This window comes from Tiliqua scincoides, chromosome 3 (assembly GCF_035046505.1).
Source record: "Tiliqua scincoides isolate rTilSci1 chromosome 3, rTilSci1.hap2, whole genome shotgun sequence".
Classification (NCBI taxonomy): Eukaryota; Metazoa; Chordata; class Lepidosauria; order Squamata; family Scincidae; genus Tiliqua; species Tiliqua scincoides.
Genome location: NC_089823.1, coordinates 235,562,596 through 235,577,128, shown reverse-complemented (window position 1 = coordinate 235,577,128; position 14,533 = coordinate 235,562,596). Strand labels below are relative to the sequence as shown.

At 46.1% G+C, this 14,533-nt stretch overlaps 1 protein-coding gene across 2 annotated transcripts in view; it reads left to right on the top strand.

Moving 5' to 3' along the window:
- The window catches only part of LOC136645974 (cytochrome P450 2J2-like), a 249,571-nt gene that overhangs the window by 214,674 nt on the left and 20,364 nt on the right, over positions 1 to 14,533 (top strand). Inside the window, exons 1-2 of one of the 2 annotated variants that reach the window (XM_066622456.1) lie at positions 5,339 to 5,575; positions 6,815 to 6,964. The exons of the other annotated variant lie outside the window; for it this stretch is intronic. Coding sequence (XP_066478553.1) covers positions 5,347 to 5,575; positions 6,815 to 6,964 — 379 coding nt within the window. The 5' untranslated portion in view covers positions 5,339 to 5,346. Of the gene's footprint in view, positions 1 to 5,338; positions 5,576 to 6,814; positions 6,965 to 14,533 lie in introns of those variants that run through there. 2 annotated transcript variants of the gene reach the window in all.

Sequence of the window (14,533 nt, the reverse complement as noted above, 5' to 3'; positions counted from 1 at the left end):
GGAGTGGTAGCAATACCTCTGACGAAACGAGAAGCTGCTTCAGAAAGAGAATTCAGCCTGCCCAGCTGTGCAGATACAGGAAGGCAGAGAGAGAGAGAAGAGCCATGGCAATCTGGTGGGAATTGGTATTGTTGATCATTCCGATTCTGTGGCTGATTCTGCACTTCCTCAAACAACTCTGGGAATCCAGACTGTACCCTCCGGGCCCTCTCCGACTTCCCCTCATTGGAAGTGTGTTGCGGTTTGTTTTCAAGATTTCTGCTGATACTTTGGCAAAGGTATGTCTCAGTTGAGTAAGAGAAAGGGGAGAGTCCTGGTAAAGCATAAGAACAGGTGGTTTCCCTGCCACTTACGTTCTGTGAGTGGTCATCTATGGACACCATATGGTCTGAGTGCACATGAGAGAGGCAGCTTTGCTGAAGCCAGGCTGACCTAGGTCTGCTCAGTATTGGACCTGGGAATTCCATGTATGCTGAGTTCCATGGTTGAAGACAGGTGCAAGATAAAGGTAATAACTAAAAATGTGCATTCTGCACCTGAGCAGAGCACACTTTGGGCACATTCAAGTGCAGAATGTTCACCCCTTGTCTATTCAAGGGATCACTCTCTTTATGAAGAACTCTGATAAGCCTTCCAGAAGAAGCAGTGTCCCTTCACAGAAACATCAAAATGCAAATCCAAACATGGACCTGGTACTTTGCACTGAAGGGGAAGGTGGAGATCTGTGGACAAGGGAGCCAATGTCGGTTTTTTGTCACTGACAGATCATTAGCAAGTGAAGGTGAGACAACTGGGGCTCAGAGGCTCTGCAACAGTGCAGAGAACAAGTTTGGATGGGCTTCTAGGCTGCCCTCAAGTGCTTCTAAGTGACACGGCTGTTTGGTCAAAACCTGTGTTGACCTCTGGATCCATGCCTGTTTAACTAGAGCCACCCAAGGGGCACAGAGAGGCCTGATCCAAAGGATTGCTAAAGCCATTGTGATACTGCTTGTTTCCATAGTCAGTCCTGGATGCCATAGTTCTGCATGCAGAGCATGTGATCTACCACTGGGCGATGTCCAGCACTTCTTCTGGAGAAGAATACGGAGGTTTTAGCGATTCACTGCTTTGTGTTGGAGTGATTACAGATTTGAAAAAGTGGCTTCTTTGTTTTGGAGGCCATTCAAATCCAGGAGTGGACGAATTTAGGGTGCTTGTAGTGCCTTCTGCCACCACCAGCATCTCATTCTCTTAGCTGTGGAGTTCTACTTTGATCAGCCCAGCTTAGACCCTTTTCCTTCTCTTCTCCTCATTGCTACAGCTCTTGGGTTCTCTGTTTCCATGAAATTCAGAACTGGGGTTTGGTTCACTTCCAACAGGATTGCTGAACAGTGCAGTCCCATTTTGAAGTGCTGGATGAAATGTTTTTGAGGAAGCTTCATGTGTGTTAGACCTTAGACAAAGGCCCTATCCCTGAGCAGGAAATAGGGATGTTGGCTTCTCAGGTTTGCCCTGACGCACATCGTGCATGTTGTAAAATGTTCAACTTTTCCGGAAGCCAAGTTCTAATACGCATGTCAGGTGCATTTTCTCCCATGTGAATCTGCCTGGTTACAGAGGTGTTCTTGAGATGCCTTTTCCTGTCTGCCTGCTGAGGTGGGAAGCGGCAACCAGGGGACAGGAACAGGGTCTTCTCAGTTGTCGCGTTCGGAACTTGGAACGCTTTTCTGGCAGCGATGAGGTGATTTTGTCACTGCAAAACTGAAACAGTTTCGACTTAATGCAGGGACTGAAAGAGGAGTGTGCTGAGGCCAGCACACAATGGTGGGCACCCAGGAGGGTAGCTGTAGCATTACTGACCTGGCAGATGCTGCATTCTGGCCAAATCAGAGCAGCGTCAGGGTGGGGCAAGAGAGGAGGAGTGTGCCAACAATGCCGACAAGGACAGGCAGCACCAGGTGTTCTTGACAAAGAGGATTACGTCCCCTGTCTGGTTGTTGTCCTGTGATGAAACAGAATTCTTTTCATGGTAACTCCCAAGTCCTTGATAGGACTGGGCTACTGCAGTGGCATCACTGGGGTTCGCATCACCTGGTGCGGGAGGCCAGCGCGTCACCCCTATGCTGTAGGCAGGGCAACACCCCAGGTGGTGGGTGTGGTGATCTACCATTGCCCTTCCCCCACTGGTTCTTTTGCTGTACCTTTTGATAGAATAAAGATGTTTCAATGCAGTTTTTTCATTGCTTTCTGCATGAAATTACACATTGATTGATACATAACATGATGGTATTATTTTTACAAATTGTGATTTTGGTGATTTTGGTCACTAGTGGTGTCACCTCTCGCCCAGGGTGTCCACTTAGGAAGAATCTATTGGAGCAGTTCTCAAACTTTTAGTAGTGGAACCCGCTTTTTAGAACGACAATCTGACCAGGACCCACCAGAAGTGTCATCATAAAGCAAATTAAAATAAATAATTAAAATAATTAAAGTAAAACAAATAATTAAATAAGGGGAAGCCAGTGCTGTTCCACCAAGTGAATTTTCTTTGTAGCCTACCTGCAATAACACCCCCCTCTCCCCCCCAAAAGGAATACCTTTGTAGCCTACCTGCAATAACACCCCCTTCTCCTCCCCAACTGCATCCAATGAACCTGCGTTGGATGCAGCGCAAGCCTCCTGGCTTGTCTGCTCCAGCGCAGCTTTGGATTGCGCCCTATGGCATTTAAAAAATTGAACAAAAAATTACCTGACATCAGTAGTCAAAATACAATTGGTGGAGAACCAGTTACAGAAGTAGATAGTTTTACCTACTTAGAAAGGATACATCTTGCAGCCCAGAAGTAATCAGAAGAACGGGCCTAGCAACAGCTACATATGCAAATTAAAGAAATCAGTGAGGAATAATAAGCATCTTTGAAGAACCACAAAAATTAAAGATTTAATCTCACAATCGTTCCCACTGTACTATATGGCTATGAGACCAGGACTCTAAAGAAATATGAACAATAGAAAATAGACTTTTTTGCCACCCACTGTCTATGCAAAATAATGAAAGTTGGTGGCGTCAACAACGAAGAAATGAAGATGTCTGGTTCCAAGCAGATGAGAAAACCTCTTAAGTGTAGGTTTTAAAATCCAGCTTGGGCTGCTTTTGCCATGACTGCATATGAACAACTCTTATCTTGTCAAGCAAGCCGATAATGGCAAAAGTGCTGGAAAAATACCAAGAGGAAGACCAGAGAAATGATGGCTTGATAACATTCAAGAGAGCAAAACTTGGTTTACTAACTGATACACAGATGTAAAAATTGCTTGGGATGGCTTAATATCATTGAGGACACTGCTACATTATTTGAATGGGAATTGTTTTGTAACATGTCTATCGACAACAGGCACGAACACACACACACTCAGAAAGAGAGAGAGAGAGAGAGAGAGAGAGAGGCTTTTCATGACACATAAGGACTTGAGTCGCACGTGACCAAAACTTGGGGTTTTACTCTAAAAATAAAATGACTCAAACTTGAGTCAAGGCTTGCTTTTGTGTGTATTTTTTTCCTTTTTCCAAAAAGACTTGGACGAGTCAAAATTACTCAAAAGTTGGCTTTGGACAAGTCATGATGTGTGGGCGACTCGAGTCAAGTGGGCGGAGACTCAGGACTTGACTTGAGACTCGGCTCTGTGGCTCCAGCACATCCCTGCTTGTGCCATTGTGGACAAGGGGCCTACCCCTTGTTCCACCAACCCAATTTCAGTTCAGAAATGAAAATAATTGGAGAAAATCAGGAACAGTAAATTTATTGGAGGGGGGAATCAGTTGGAGGAGTGTGCATTTAGAGCAGTGTTTTTCAAACTGTGGGTTGGGACCCACTAGGTGGGTCGCAAGCCAATTTCAGGTGGGTCCCCATTCATTTCAATATTTTATTTTTAATATATTAGACTTGATGCTACCATGTACCACGGTATGTGACTGCCTTTGGGGATATGTTACAGACCTGTACTTCTAACAAGCTCCTATGTATATTGTTTTAACAATGATTGTTGCAATGACTTTGGGAAGCACACAAGGCTTAGAGCCTTGTTGCTTGATGTGGCGCAAGGAGCAGAAGCAAACAAGGAAGAGACGGCAGACAGATTTCAAAGGATAGATGCAGGAAAGAGGCCGGAAGCTAGAAAAAGCTCTTTGCCCAGCCTCCTCCAAGCCTTTTTATTGACTCTCTGGCTCATGAAGCAATACAGTGCAATACTGAGGGTTATTAAAGGTTAAAGATAACGCTAGCTGGCAGCAACACATTTCTAGGTCTGACTGCTTCCTATTTTATCTTGTTTACAGCACTGGGCTTTGACACTCAGCATAGTATCAAGGCCAGCAGAGTTTACTGTGCACAGAAGCAGATGTGTCTGCTAGATTGCCAAATATGCTAAAGCATTTCAAAGCCCAGTGCTTCTGCTCTACTACAAATGATATTAAATAGGATGTCCTCCTGGGTAAGTGTGGGTAGGATTGCAGCCTAGGATTGTGAAAATGTTTCCTGCTTGATGATGTCACTTCCAGTCATATCATTTCTGGTGGGTTCTGGCAGATTCTAAAAAGTGGCTCCTGATGCTAAATGTGTGAGAACCACTGATTTAGAGCAGAGGTCTCCAAGCCCCAGCCCAGGGGCCAGATGCAGCCTGCAACAAGCTTCTATCCAGCCCGCAGCCAGCCTCTTGTCCCCTGAAAGCCTCTGGCCGACTCAACTGTACATGACCAAGCTGGTTGTGTCTGGAGGGTGTTCTAAGGGCCAGAGAGGTTGAATGAATGAACCCATTCATTCATTTATTCACTCATCTAAGTTCCATCTCTAATTTATTTATTTAAATCTTATATTTAAATTTTTTTTCTGGTCCTCAACACCACGCCAGATATTTGATGCAGCCCTCTGGTCAAAAAGCTTGGAGACCCCTGATTTAGAGGATCTTTGTGATAAGTTATTTGGGGGCAATCAATTGACGGGGAATGGATTTAGCCTAATGATTGAGGCTGCGATCCTATCCACTCTTTCCTGGGAGTCAGCCCCATTGACTCTAATGGGACTTACTTCTGAGTGATATGCATAGGATTGGGCTCTAATTCATTTGCCTGCTGGCCACCAAAGAGATGAATCTGTGAAGGGTTTCTGAGAGTGATTGGCTGCACGTTCTGATCTTTGGGAGGGCAAGGTAGGGTTAGTAGACAGGGCAGGATAAAAGAAGGGAGCCAATAAAAGGGAGTGAGGAAGAGGAATATCCTTGGAATTGGAGAAGGAAGAGAAAATCCAAGTGAAGAATGGGCAGAGGGCAACAGCCAGTAATGGCCAGAAGCTGCGCAGATAAGGAGGGCTGATGTTCTTGAAATCATCTTGCTTGTTTGAATGTGAATCTTTCTTCTCTGCTTTGGTCCAAATGCAGCTAGCGAAGCAGTATGGAAACATTTACACGATATGGATTGGGCATATTCCCACGGTGGTCCTTTCTGGATTCCAGGCAGTGAAAGAAGGGCTGATCAACCAATCTGAAGCCTTCGCTGAGCGTCCACTGACTCATTTCCTGAAAGCAGCATTAAAAGAAAGAGGTAAGAGTCAGAGGTGGTATATAAAGGCAGCCCGATTGTATTGAAACCTCCCTCCAATGATGCAGCTGTGCCAATGAAACATGTGCTGTATCTTATGGTGGGGGGCAATCACGGAGGTCCACCAGGGTAATGGAACATTTGATCCCTTACCTTGAGGAAGGCACCCCCTTCCCCAGAGGGTCTCTTCAGTTCTACACCAGACCGTTCTGCACCAGCGCAGAACTGAGGTGAGGAAGGGAAGGGCAGGAGGAAGGAGTTTAGGATACTGGCGCATGCAAGTGGCACTGGTAAACAGTGCTCCTGCACCTGCTCTGCCTCCTGCCCCCTTCCCCATTGCTGCCCTTTCCCCTCCTCCCCCCTCAACCCCATTCCTTCCACTGACCAGCACTGAAGGATGGTGGACTATCTGCCGGCCCTTATATGTGGCCACCAGACATCATACTGGGGCCTTGCTGCACTTGCTGGTGGAACAGAACTTCTGCCTGCATCCTCTCTCTTCCACTGGTGGAACATGCTGGTGGACTGAGAGGCTACGTTTGGGGCAAGAGAAAGTTTACAGGGCTTGAGTGTACTGTACTTCAACAATAATTTCTGATTCTGTTTTTGTGTGTGTGTAGTTTTTATAAAATGATCACTTGTCTCAATCCCTGTGATGAAGATGAAAATCAGACATGAAACAACCAGAGTCCATAAAATGGTTTAATAAATGTATAATTGTATAAATTGTATTTTTAAAACTGAACCAAAAAGTAGGCAACCTATCAGAAGCAATAGGGAAACCCTAAATGTAGAAGAATGTTACACACACAGACTCTGCTAATTGGGCAGAGACACCTCTTAACAACCCAATTCTAAGCATGTCTACTCAAAAGTAAGTCCTATTCTATTCAATGAGGCTTACTCCTGGGTGGGCATGGCTAGGATTGCAGCCTAAGTGCTGGTTCTGTTATCTTGAGTTGGGAGAAAGCAACTGTCCCTCTATCTCCGCAGAGCAGAGCATTTTCCCCACAGCTGCTTACTGGTGTCTTCCTTGTGGTGACAACTGGTGTTGTTATCGTTGCTCTTTTTTACGAGCCCCCTTGGGACAAGGAGCCTTTTTTCATGTATCAGCCCTGCAGTTCTTGGGTTCTGCCAAAACAGGGAACTCTTGAGTTTTAAGCATGAGCAGCAGAAAACCAGCCTCTGCTAGTCTTGCAGCCTTTTTTGATTCTATGATCTCTCTGATTCTCCTGACCACAGGAATTATACTTTCAAATGGTCACACCTGGAAGCAGCAGAGACGGTTTGGACAAGTGACCATGAGGCGGCTGGGACTGGGGAAGAAAGGCCTGGAGCACCAAATCGAAGAGGTGGCCCAGGAGCTTGTGCAGATCTTTGCACAGGCCAAGGGTAGGTGATACTAGAAGACACTTCAGGGGTCCATCTGCTTTTTCTAGTCACTATGTTGTGAAAATCACATTTTCACCAATGAATTTAGTTCAGGGGTATCAAACTTGTTTAGACAGAGGGCCAAAAAGCATTCATCATGCCTGGTGAGGGTCAGAATTGATGTCATTGCGCAGGAAGTTGTGTCTTTAAACATGTCATAACCAAAATAAGCACTTTTTCTCACTTAGGAACTCATTAGCTGCAAATGTCAGAAGATAATACACACAACTCTTGATCATATTTCAAGATAAGAGAGCCCAGTTTTCATATGGGCTGCCCTTTCAGCCGTAACATCTCAGCACTGCTCAGCAGCTGAAAGCCTGAGGGCCGGATAAAAAGCTTCCGTGGGGTTCATCTGGCCCCCAGGCCTTATGTTTGCCTCCCCTGATTTAGTGGGCCCTGTGAGATAGCAAGAGCAGCACATGCAGAGATTGACACCTCCCCAGACTGAAAGATCACAGGAATAGCTAAGTATGGAACTTGGCTGAGGAATCTGCATTCAAAGTAAGTGGTTTCCACACTCCTCTGTGCTGGAATGGTCACTTTAAAGCATTGCCTTCCCAAGGATAGCCACACTGACCACTTTCTGCCTCAGCCTTAAAGATGCCTGATAAAGATTATTCACGCCTGCAGAAAGCTCTTCTCCTAAACGTTGACACCAAGGACCCTGAAGCAATAAGGACCCTGAAGGGTGGGAGAGGCCTGCTTATATACCCTCTCAGGGAACGTTCCAGAACCCTTTCCTTATTTGGAGGGTCTGTGGAGCTGTCCAATTTTTTTCTAAACCAAAGATGAAAGCAATTTTTTCTCTAAATCATTTCACAGTCACTAAAAAGTGGTTTTGCGAATATTTGCTCTTCAAAAGAAATCTACACATGTTGTTTGTTTACTTGAAGGCTCACCTGTAGTTGGGAGAAGGTGCTCACTGTCTACCTCCCATGAGATGTTCATGGACATGCCACCTGGCTCCAGGCTGTGTCCAGTCATTGGTTATTCATACCTATCCTCACCCATCCATGAGGGTCAAGGTAGCTGGACAGCGCAGCTTTGACTATTCAAGTCAGTGGCATCACTAGGATTCATGTGCGGTGCGGACCCGGTGCGGGAGGCCTTCGCGTCACCCCATGCAGTGGGCGGGGCAATGCCCCATGTGGTGGGCGTGGTGATGTCCCATTGCCCCGCCCCCGCTGGCTTTTTGGCTGTACCTTTTGTCAGAACACAGATATTTCAATGTGGTTTCATTGCATTCTGCATGAAATTACGCATTGATTGATATATAACATGATGGTATTATTCCTCCAAACTCTGATTTTGAACACTTGTAGAGTCTCTCACACACACACAGACACACCCCATGTCAACCTACTAATACCTTATTGCAGCAGTTCTCAAACTTAGCACTGGAACCCACTTTTTAGAATGACAATCTGTCCAGGACCCATTGGAAGTGATGTCATGGCCAGAAGTGACATCATCAAGCGAATTAAAATAAATAATTATAAATAATTAAATTAAAATAGAAAAAATAATTAAATAAGGGGGAGCCTTTCCTGTTCCACCAAGTGAATCTATTCTGAAGTAAGTCCTACTGTGGTCAATGGGGCTTACTCTCAGGAAAGTGTGGGTAGGATTGCAGCCTGTGAGCCGACTTTTATGCATGTCTACTCTGAAGTAAGTCCCATAGTGGTCAATGGAGCTTACTCTCAGGAAAGTGTGGGTAGAATTGCAGCCTGTGAGCTCAAGCCTATGCATGTCTACTCAGATGTAAGTCCCATAGTTGCATAAGTATGCAACTTGTCCCTCAAAATGGCCACGGTGCCATTGGAGGATAGCAAATGTCACGCCTATTTTTAAAAAGGGAAAGAGGGGGGACCCGGGAAACTATAGGCTGGTCAGCCTAACATCCATACCGGGTAAGATGGTGGAATGCCTCATCAAAGATAGGATCTCAAAACACATAGATGAACAGGCCTTGCTGAGGGAGAGTCAGCATGGCTCCTGTAAGGGTAAGTCTTGCCTCATGAACCTTATAGAATTCTTTGAAAAGGTCAACAGGCATGTGGATGTGGGAGAACCCGTGGACATTATATATCTGGACTTTCAGAAGGCGTTTGACACGGTCCCTCACTAAAGGCTACTGAAAAAACTCCACAGTCAGGAAATTAGAGGACAGGTCCTCTCATGGATTGAGAACTGGTTGGAGGAAAGGGAGCAGAGAGTGGGTGTCAATGGGCAATTTTCACAATGGAGAGAGGTGAAAAGTGGTGTGCCCCAAGGATCTGTCCTGGGACTGGTGCTTTTCAACCTCTTCATAAATGACCTGGAGACAGGGTTGAGCAGTGAAGTGGCTAAGTTTGCGGATGACACCAAATTTTTCGGAGTGGTGAAGACCAGAAGTGATTGTGAGGAGCTCCAGAAGGATCTCTCCAGACTGGCAGAATGGGCAGCAAAATGGCAGATGCGCTTCAATGTCAGTAAGTGTAAAGTCATGCACATTGGGGCAAAAAATCAAAACTTTAGATATAGGCTGATGGGTTCTGAGCTGTCTGTGACAGATCAGGAGAGAGATCTTGGGGTGGTGGTGGACAGGTCGATGAGAGTGTCAACCCAATGTGCGGCGGCAGTTAAGAAGGCCAATTCTATGCTTGGGATCATTAGGAAGGGTATTGAGAACAAAACGGCTAGTATTATAATTTGCCGTTGTACAAATCTATGGTAAGGCCACACCTGGAGTATTGTGTCCAGTTCTGGTTGCCGCATCTCAAAAAAGACATAGTGGAAATGGAAAAGGTGCAAAAGAGAGCGACTAAGATGATTACGGGGCTGGGGCACCTTCCTTATGAGGAAAGGCTACGGCGTTTGGGCCTCTTCAGCCTAGAAAAGAGACGCCTGAGGGGGGACATGATTGAGACATACAAAATTATACAGGGGACGGACAGAGTGGATATGGTGATGCTCTTTACACTCTCACATGATACCAGAACCAGGGGACATCCACTAAAATTGAGTGTTGGGCGGGTTAGGAGAGATAAAAGAAAATATTTCTTTACTCAGCGTGTGGTCGGTCTGTGGAACTCCTTGCCACAGGATGTGGTGCTGGCGTCTAGCGTAGACGCCTTTAAAAGGGGATTGGGGAAGTTTCTGGAGGAAAAATCCATTATGGGGTACAAGCCATGATGTGTATGCGCAACCTCCTGATTTTAGAAATGGGTTATGTCAGAATGCCAGATGCAAGGGAGGGCACCAGGATGAGGTCTCTTGTTATCTGGTGTGCTCCCTGGGGCATTTGGTGGGCCGCTGTGAGATACAGGAAGCTGGACTAGATGGGCCTGTGGCCTGATCCAGTGGGGCTGTTCTTATGTTCTTATAGTCGTCAATGGAGCTTACTCTGTAGCCTGCCTGCAATAACAACCCCCCAAAAAGAGTGAGATTTACAGCCCTCCCCAGTGCCCAGTTTAACGTTCTTCTATTTCATGCATATCAAGACAAAGAGCCACCTGGCTTTGCAAGTGTAAAATAGAAAACTTTCCCCTTACCAGTTCAAGCCTATTTTTTGTCATTTTTAGTGGGGAGGGAGGCTGCCTTCTGGAGCGTTTGTTGCACTCTAGGTCCATCGGATTGGGACCATTCTGGTGTCCTCACATTCCCCTTTCCCTGGCCTGACCAGCAGCCAAGGCACGCCTGCCTACTCGCGAGTAAATGCAACTGTGAGGCTGCTTTGCTTTCCATAGGGCTCAATAGACTTTCAGCTGGGAGGGAGGGAGTCCTTCTTGGGAGTTTTGGGGGACTGCACCATTGGATCAGGACCAGTCTGACGTCCTTGGAGTCCTCTCAGCCTTCCCTTTCTGACAGACTATGGCAAGTACACCTACTCATGAGTAAACTCACGATATGGCTCACTTTCACTTTCCATAGGGATCCATTCATTTTTTCTTTCCGGTTTTTGGGCCAAAACTTTTGAAGGAGCTATTTCAATTCTGTTTTTTGCATTGCATTCTGCTGGGAATTCTGCATCCAACAGTGTATGGCATGATGGGGTAGCTCCTAATGCCATGATTTTAGTGCGTCATTCCCCCAGGGCATGTCAGCTCCCCGGCACGTCACCCAGTGTGGCCCGCGCCCCCCGCACCTCCCTAGTGACGCCACTGATTCCAGTCAAGGGGCTCGCCAGCTAAACTCTTTGAGCAGTATTGGCTCACCCCTTAACTTTGCTTACCTCGAATGGACATTGAGGCCTCAGGCCTACTAACCCCCCCCACATGACTCCTGCCCCACAGGGGGCCAGCCAAGCACTTGGCCCCACCACCCCACTACAAAAGCTGCCTTATGCCCTACTGTAAGTCCAACAGAAAAAGATCTGTGCCAGCTGGAGACAGATGCACACTGTTCGATTTATCCAAGTCGGATCACTCCAATCTTATTTCCAGGTGCTGAATGACAGACCCGCCTTGTAACAATATTAGCTGCCCTACATAAGCATCAAGGCTTTTCTAAGCTAGGTCCACCCTACAGACACTTTTGGCATTCCTCCATGCCCAGCGGGACACAAAGGAGGACCATAGGAGTTTTATCCCTGGGAACCAGTGCCTTACCAACACAAATTCCCTGTGGATCTTAAGACTCAAGGACATAGTTGTCCTCTGGCTCAGATCGTACTCATCAAGATATATCACAAGTATCTGCGGCGGTGTACTGATGGACAAAAAAGCTGATAAAACCTGTTCCCAAAGCATGCCTCTCGTGGCCACCTACCCAATGCTAGCAAATTTGCCAGGCCCCAACTGAGTGCTGAAGCTGGAGCTCACTGTTCTCTTCCCAGCCCAAAAGAGGGTGGAATGCCTAATGACAAGAATTGTCATGGATTGAAAACAAGAACGACCCACAAAAAAGAAACAAACCACATTGAAATATCTGTATTCTAATAAAAGGTACAGCCAAAAAGCCAGTGGGGGTGGGGTGATGGGACAGCACCACGCCCACCACCTGGGGCGTTGCCCCACCCACTGCATGGGGTGACACGCAGGCCTCCCGCACCGGGTGATACGAATCCTAGTGATGCCACTGACTGGAATAGGCAAAGCTGCGCTGTCCAGCTACCTTGACCCTCATGGATTGGTGAAGATAGGCAAAGGAGAGGTTGCCATGGGAAAACTGTCTGAAATCGAATTCGTGATGGGAGCTTCCTCGATTGCCATCTTCTCCTGTGTGGCTTCCTCAACTATCTGACATCGGAATCCTAACTTGCGCTGGAACAGGCAGGCCAACAGGCCTCTGCTGTATCCAGCACAAGTTTGAGGTTGACTGCAGGTCAGCCTGGGCAAGGGGAAAAAATTCCCCTACCCCGGGTAGCACTGCAGCAAACCCAGTGAGGCTACTCAGATCCACGCCACCAATAAAGGTGGTGCAAATCCAAGCAGTCTGGGGCTGGTCCAGGCTGCCCAGGAAGGGAGCTAGAATCCAGCATAAGTGCAAGATCCTGGCCTTGCCTCCCGCTCCCCGCCCACTCACCTGCCCACACTCACCCTGCTCTGAACACCCCCTCCCATCTCCTCCCTGCCCTCTCCACACACCCCCAGACTCCCATGTCAGCCAAGCTCAGCCAGCACATACTTACCCATCTCCACTGGTGCGGAGGCTGGATGTGGCCTTCATGTGCTGGTACACAGCCCTGCAACAACCCAACCAACTTCCATGGAGGCATGGAACCCTTCCTGTGACCCTCTCAGGCTGGCAAAGCTGTGGGTGTAGTTTGGATTGCACCCTGAGCTGCTAAACCTGGCAGTTTTCTGTTTCTGTGCTCTGGGTTATTCTCTGCAGTCTCACTATGTTGCGGGGTAACAGCAAAGTTCAAAAGCAAACTCAGTAGACAAGAGTGGTGGTCACCTGCAAGCTTCTTTATTTTTCGTTGCCAGCAACGGGCTTCTCCTGTTGTTCTGTCAAAATGGGAGCTATGTGGGAACTCCTAGTGTCTCAGAGGAAAAAGCAATGTCCCAGTGTGAATCCTTGGCTTAAATAGTTTTCTGGCTTCTTTGTTTGAAAATCTCACACTGTCATTGGCTGGAGTTCTGACATCAGAGATAAGATCATTTTACAAACATCTGGTTGGCTAGGTTCAAGTGACCAATAAGAAAACAGAAATTTACATTGAAACATATGTATCCAACAGCCACTAGGTGGCATTGTTTACCCAATTATTACTGGCTTTGATATGTCTTTGTCTCTGCCTATTCCTTCATTGGCCCAACCTTGATTTATCTCTTCAACATTCTTTGTACCAGGCTTCGTGGGGCTGTGTGCCAGCATTGTTTAAACTAAGTTTTCCCTTATATGTGTACTTTAAGAGATGTTTAGTGAGGTATAGTGGTAAACATATATTTATTCTGTACAAGAAAACTATCTTCTTATTTGTAAATAAAGATTTTAAGAAGCATTTCTCTTTGTTTCTGATTAAATCCAGCTTTCTTTGTTAGCTTAGGGGCTCTGACAGTTTTTGGAATATTTCTGCCAATTAGGGAATCTTAAATTTATTACTTTGTTATATCTGTTCCTGTGCAGGTGTCTCTTATCTTGGAAAACTCAATTTTTAGTTAGCTGTCCAGTTGATTTGCAAGTGTCTGTGTTTCTCCTCATTAAAGTGTCTCTGACTGGTGTATGAACTCTTTCTCTTTCCCAATTAATTGTGCATCCTGCTTTGCAGATGCCTGCAGTAAATATTCCATCTGCCAACATAACAGTTGCTCAAGCTTTCTTATTAAATATGATTTAATGGTGTGTTTTCTCTTAGTTTTATCGCCTCTTGGTGCCAAGAGAGATAAATTTCATTTAATTGGTCCAAGTGTATCCTGCTTCCTTCCAAGTTGTAAATCTTTAATTCCAATTATATGTTGAGTCTACAGAGGTATACAGAGTTCTTATCTGTAACTTGTAACTTTGTACCACATTCCTCCTTTAAATCTCTCATCTTGGTGCTGTCAAGAATCTCTATTATTTCATTTTATCTGTAGAGTCTCTTTGTTAGACTCTTAATTTATGGCTGGAAGCAACCTTAATGGTCAAATGTAATTGCTTTTGCTTAGAGCTGCAATTTTGAATTACAAAGCTTGAGCATCTTTCAATAATTATTTCTGTGTATTTCTATAATCACACTATTACAAATTCACTTTAAACTACCATACTAGCATCAGTTACACTCTTGATGCTTGGGGGGTGGGGAGGAGTTGCAGCCCAGGCAACAAGACGTAGCTTTTAGGAGCTCCATCGGTCCTTCTGTTTTGAGTACTCCTCCAAGGATTTGGAGGGGCTTTTCTGGCTAGGAGAAGCCAGGAAAGTGCTTGAGACTTGAGGCTAGCTAACTCTTGGGGAAAGCAACCCCTGGAGTCAGGCAAAACCTGTCTTTACAGCAAGAAACGAAGGAACTCTGTCAGCCATTTCTGGCAGAGACAGCCTGGATTCCTCTCCTCCCCTCCCCCTATCGCTTGGACTGCAGCTCTAAAGGAAAGAAAAAACTCTTGGGGCCGTGTCTCTAATCTT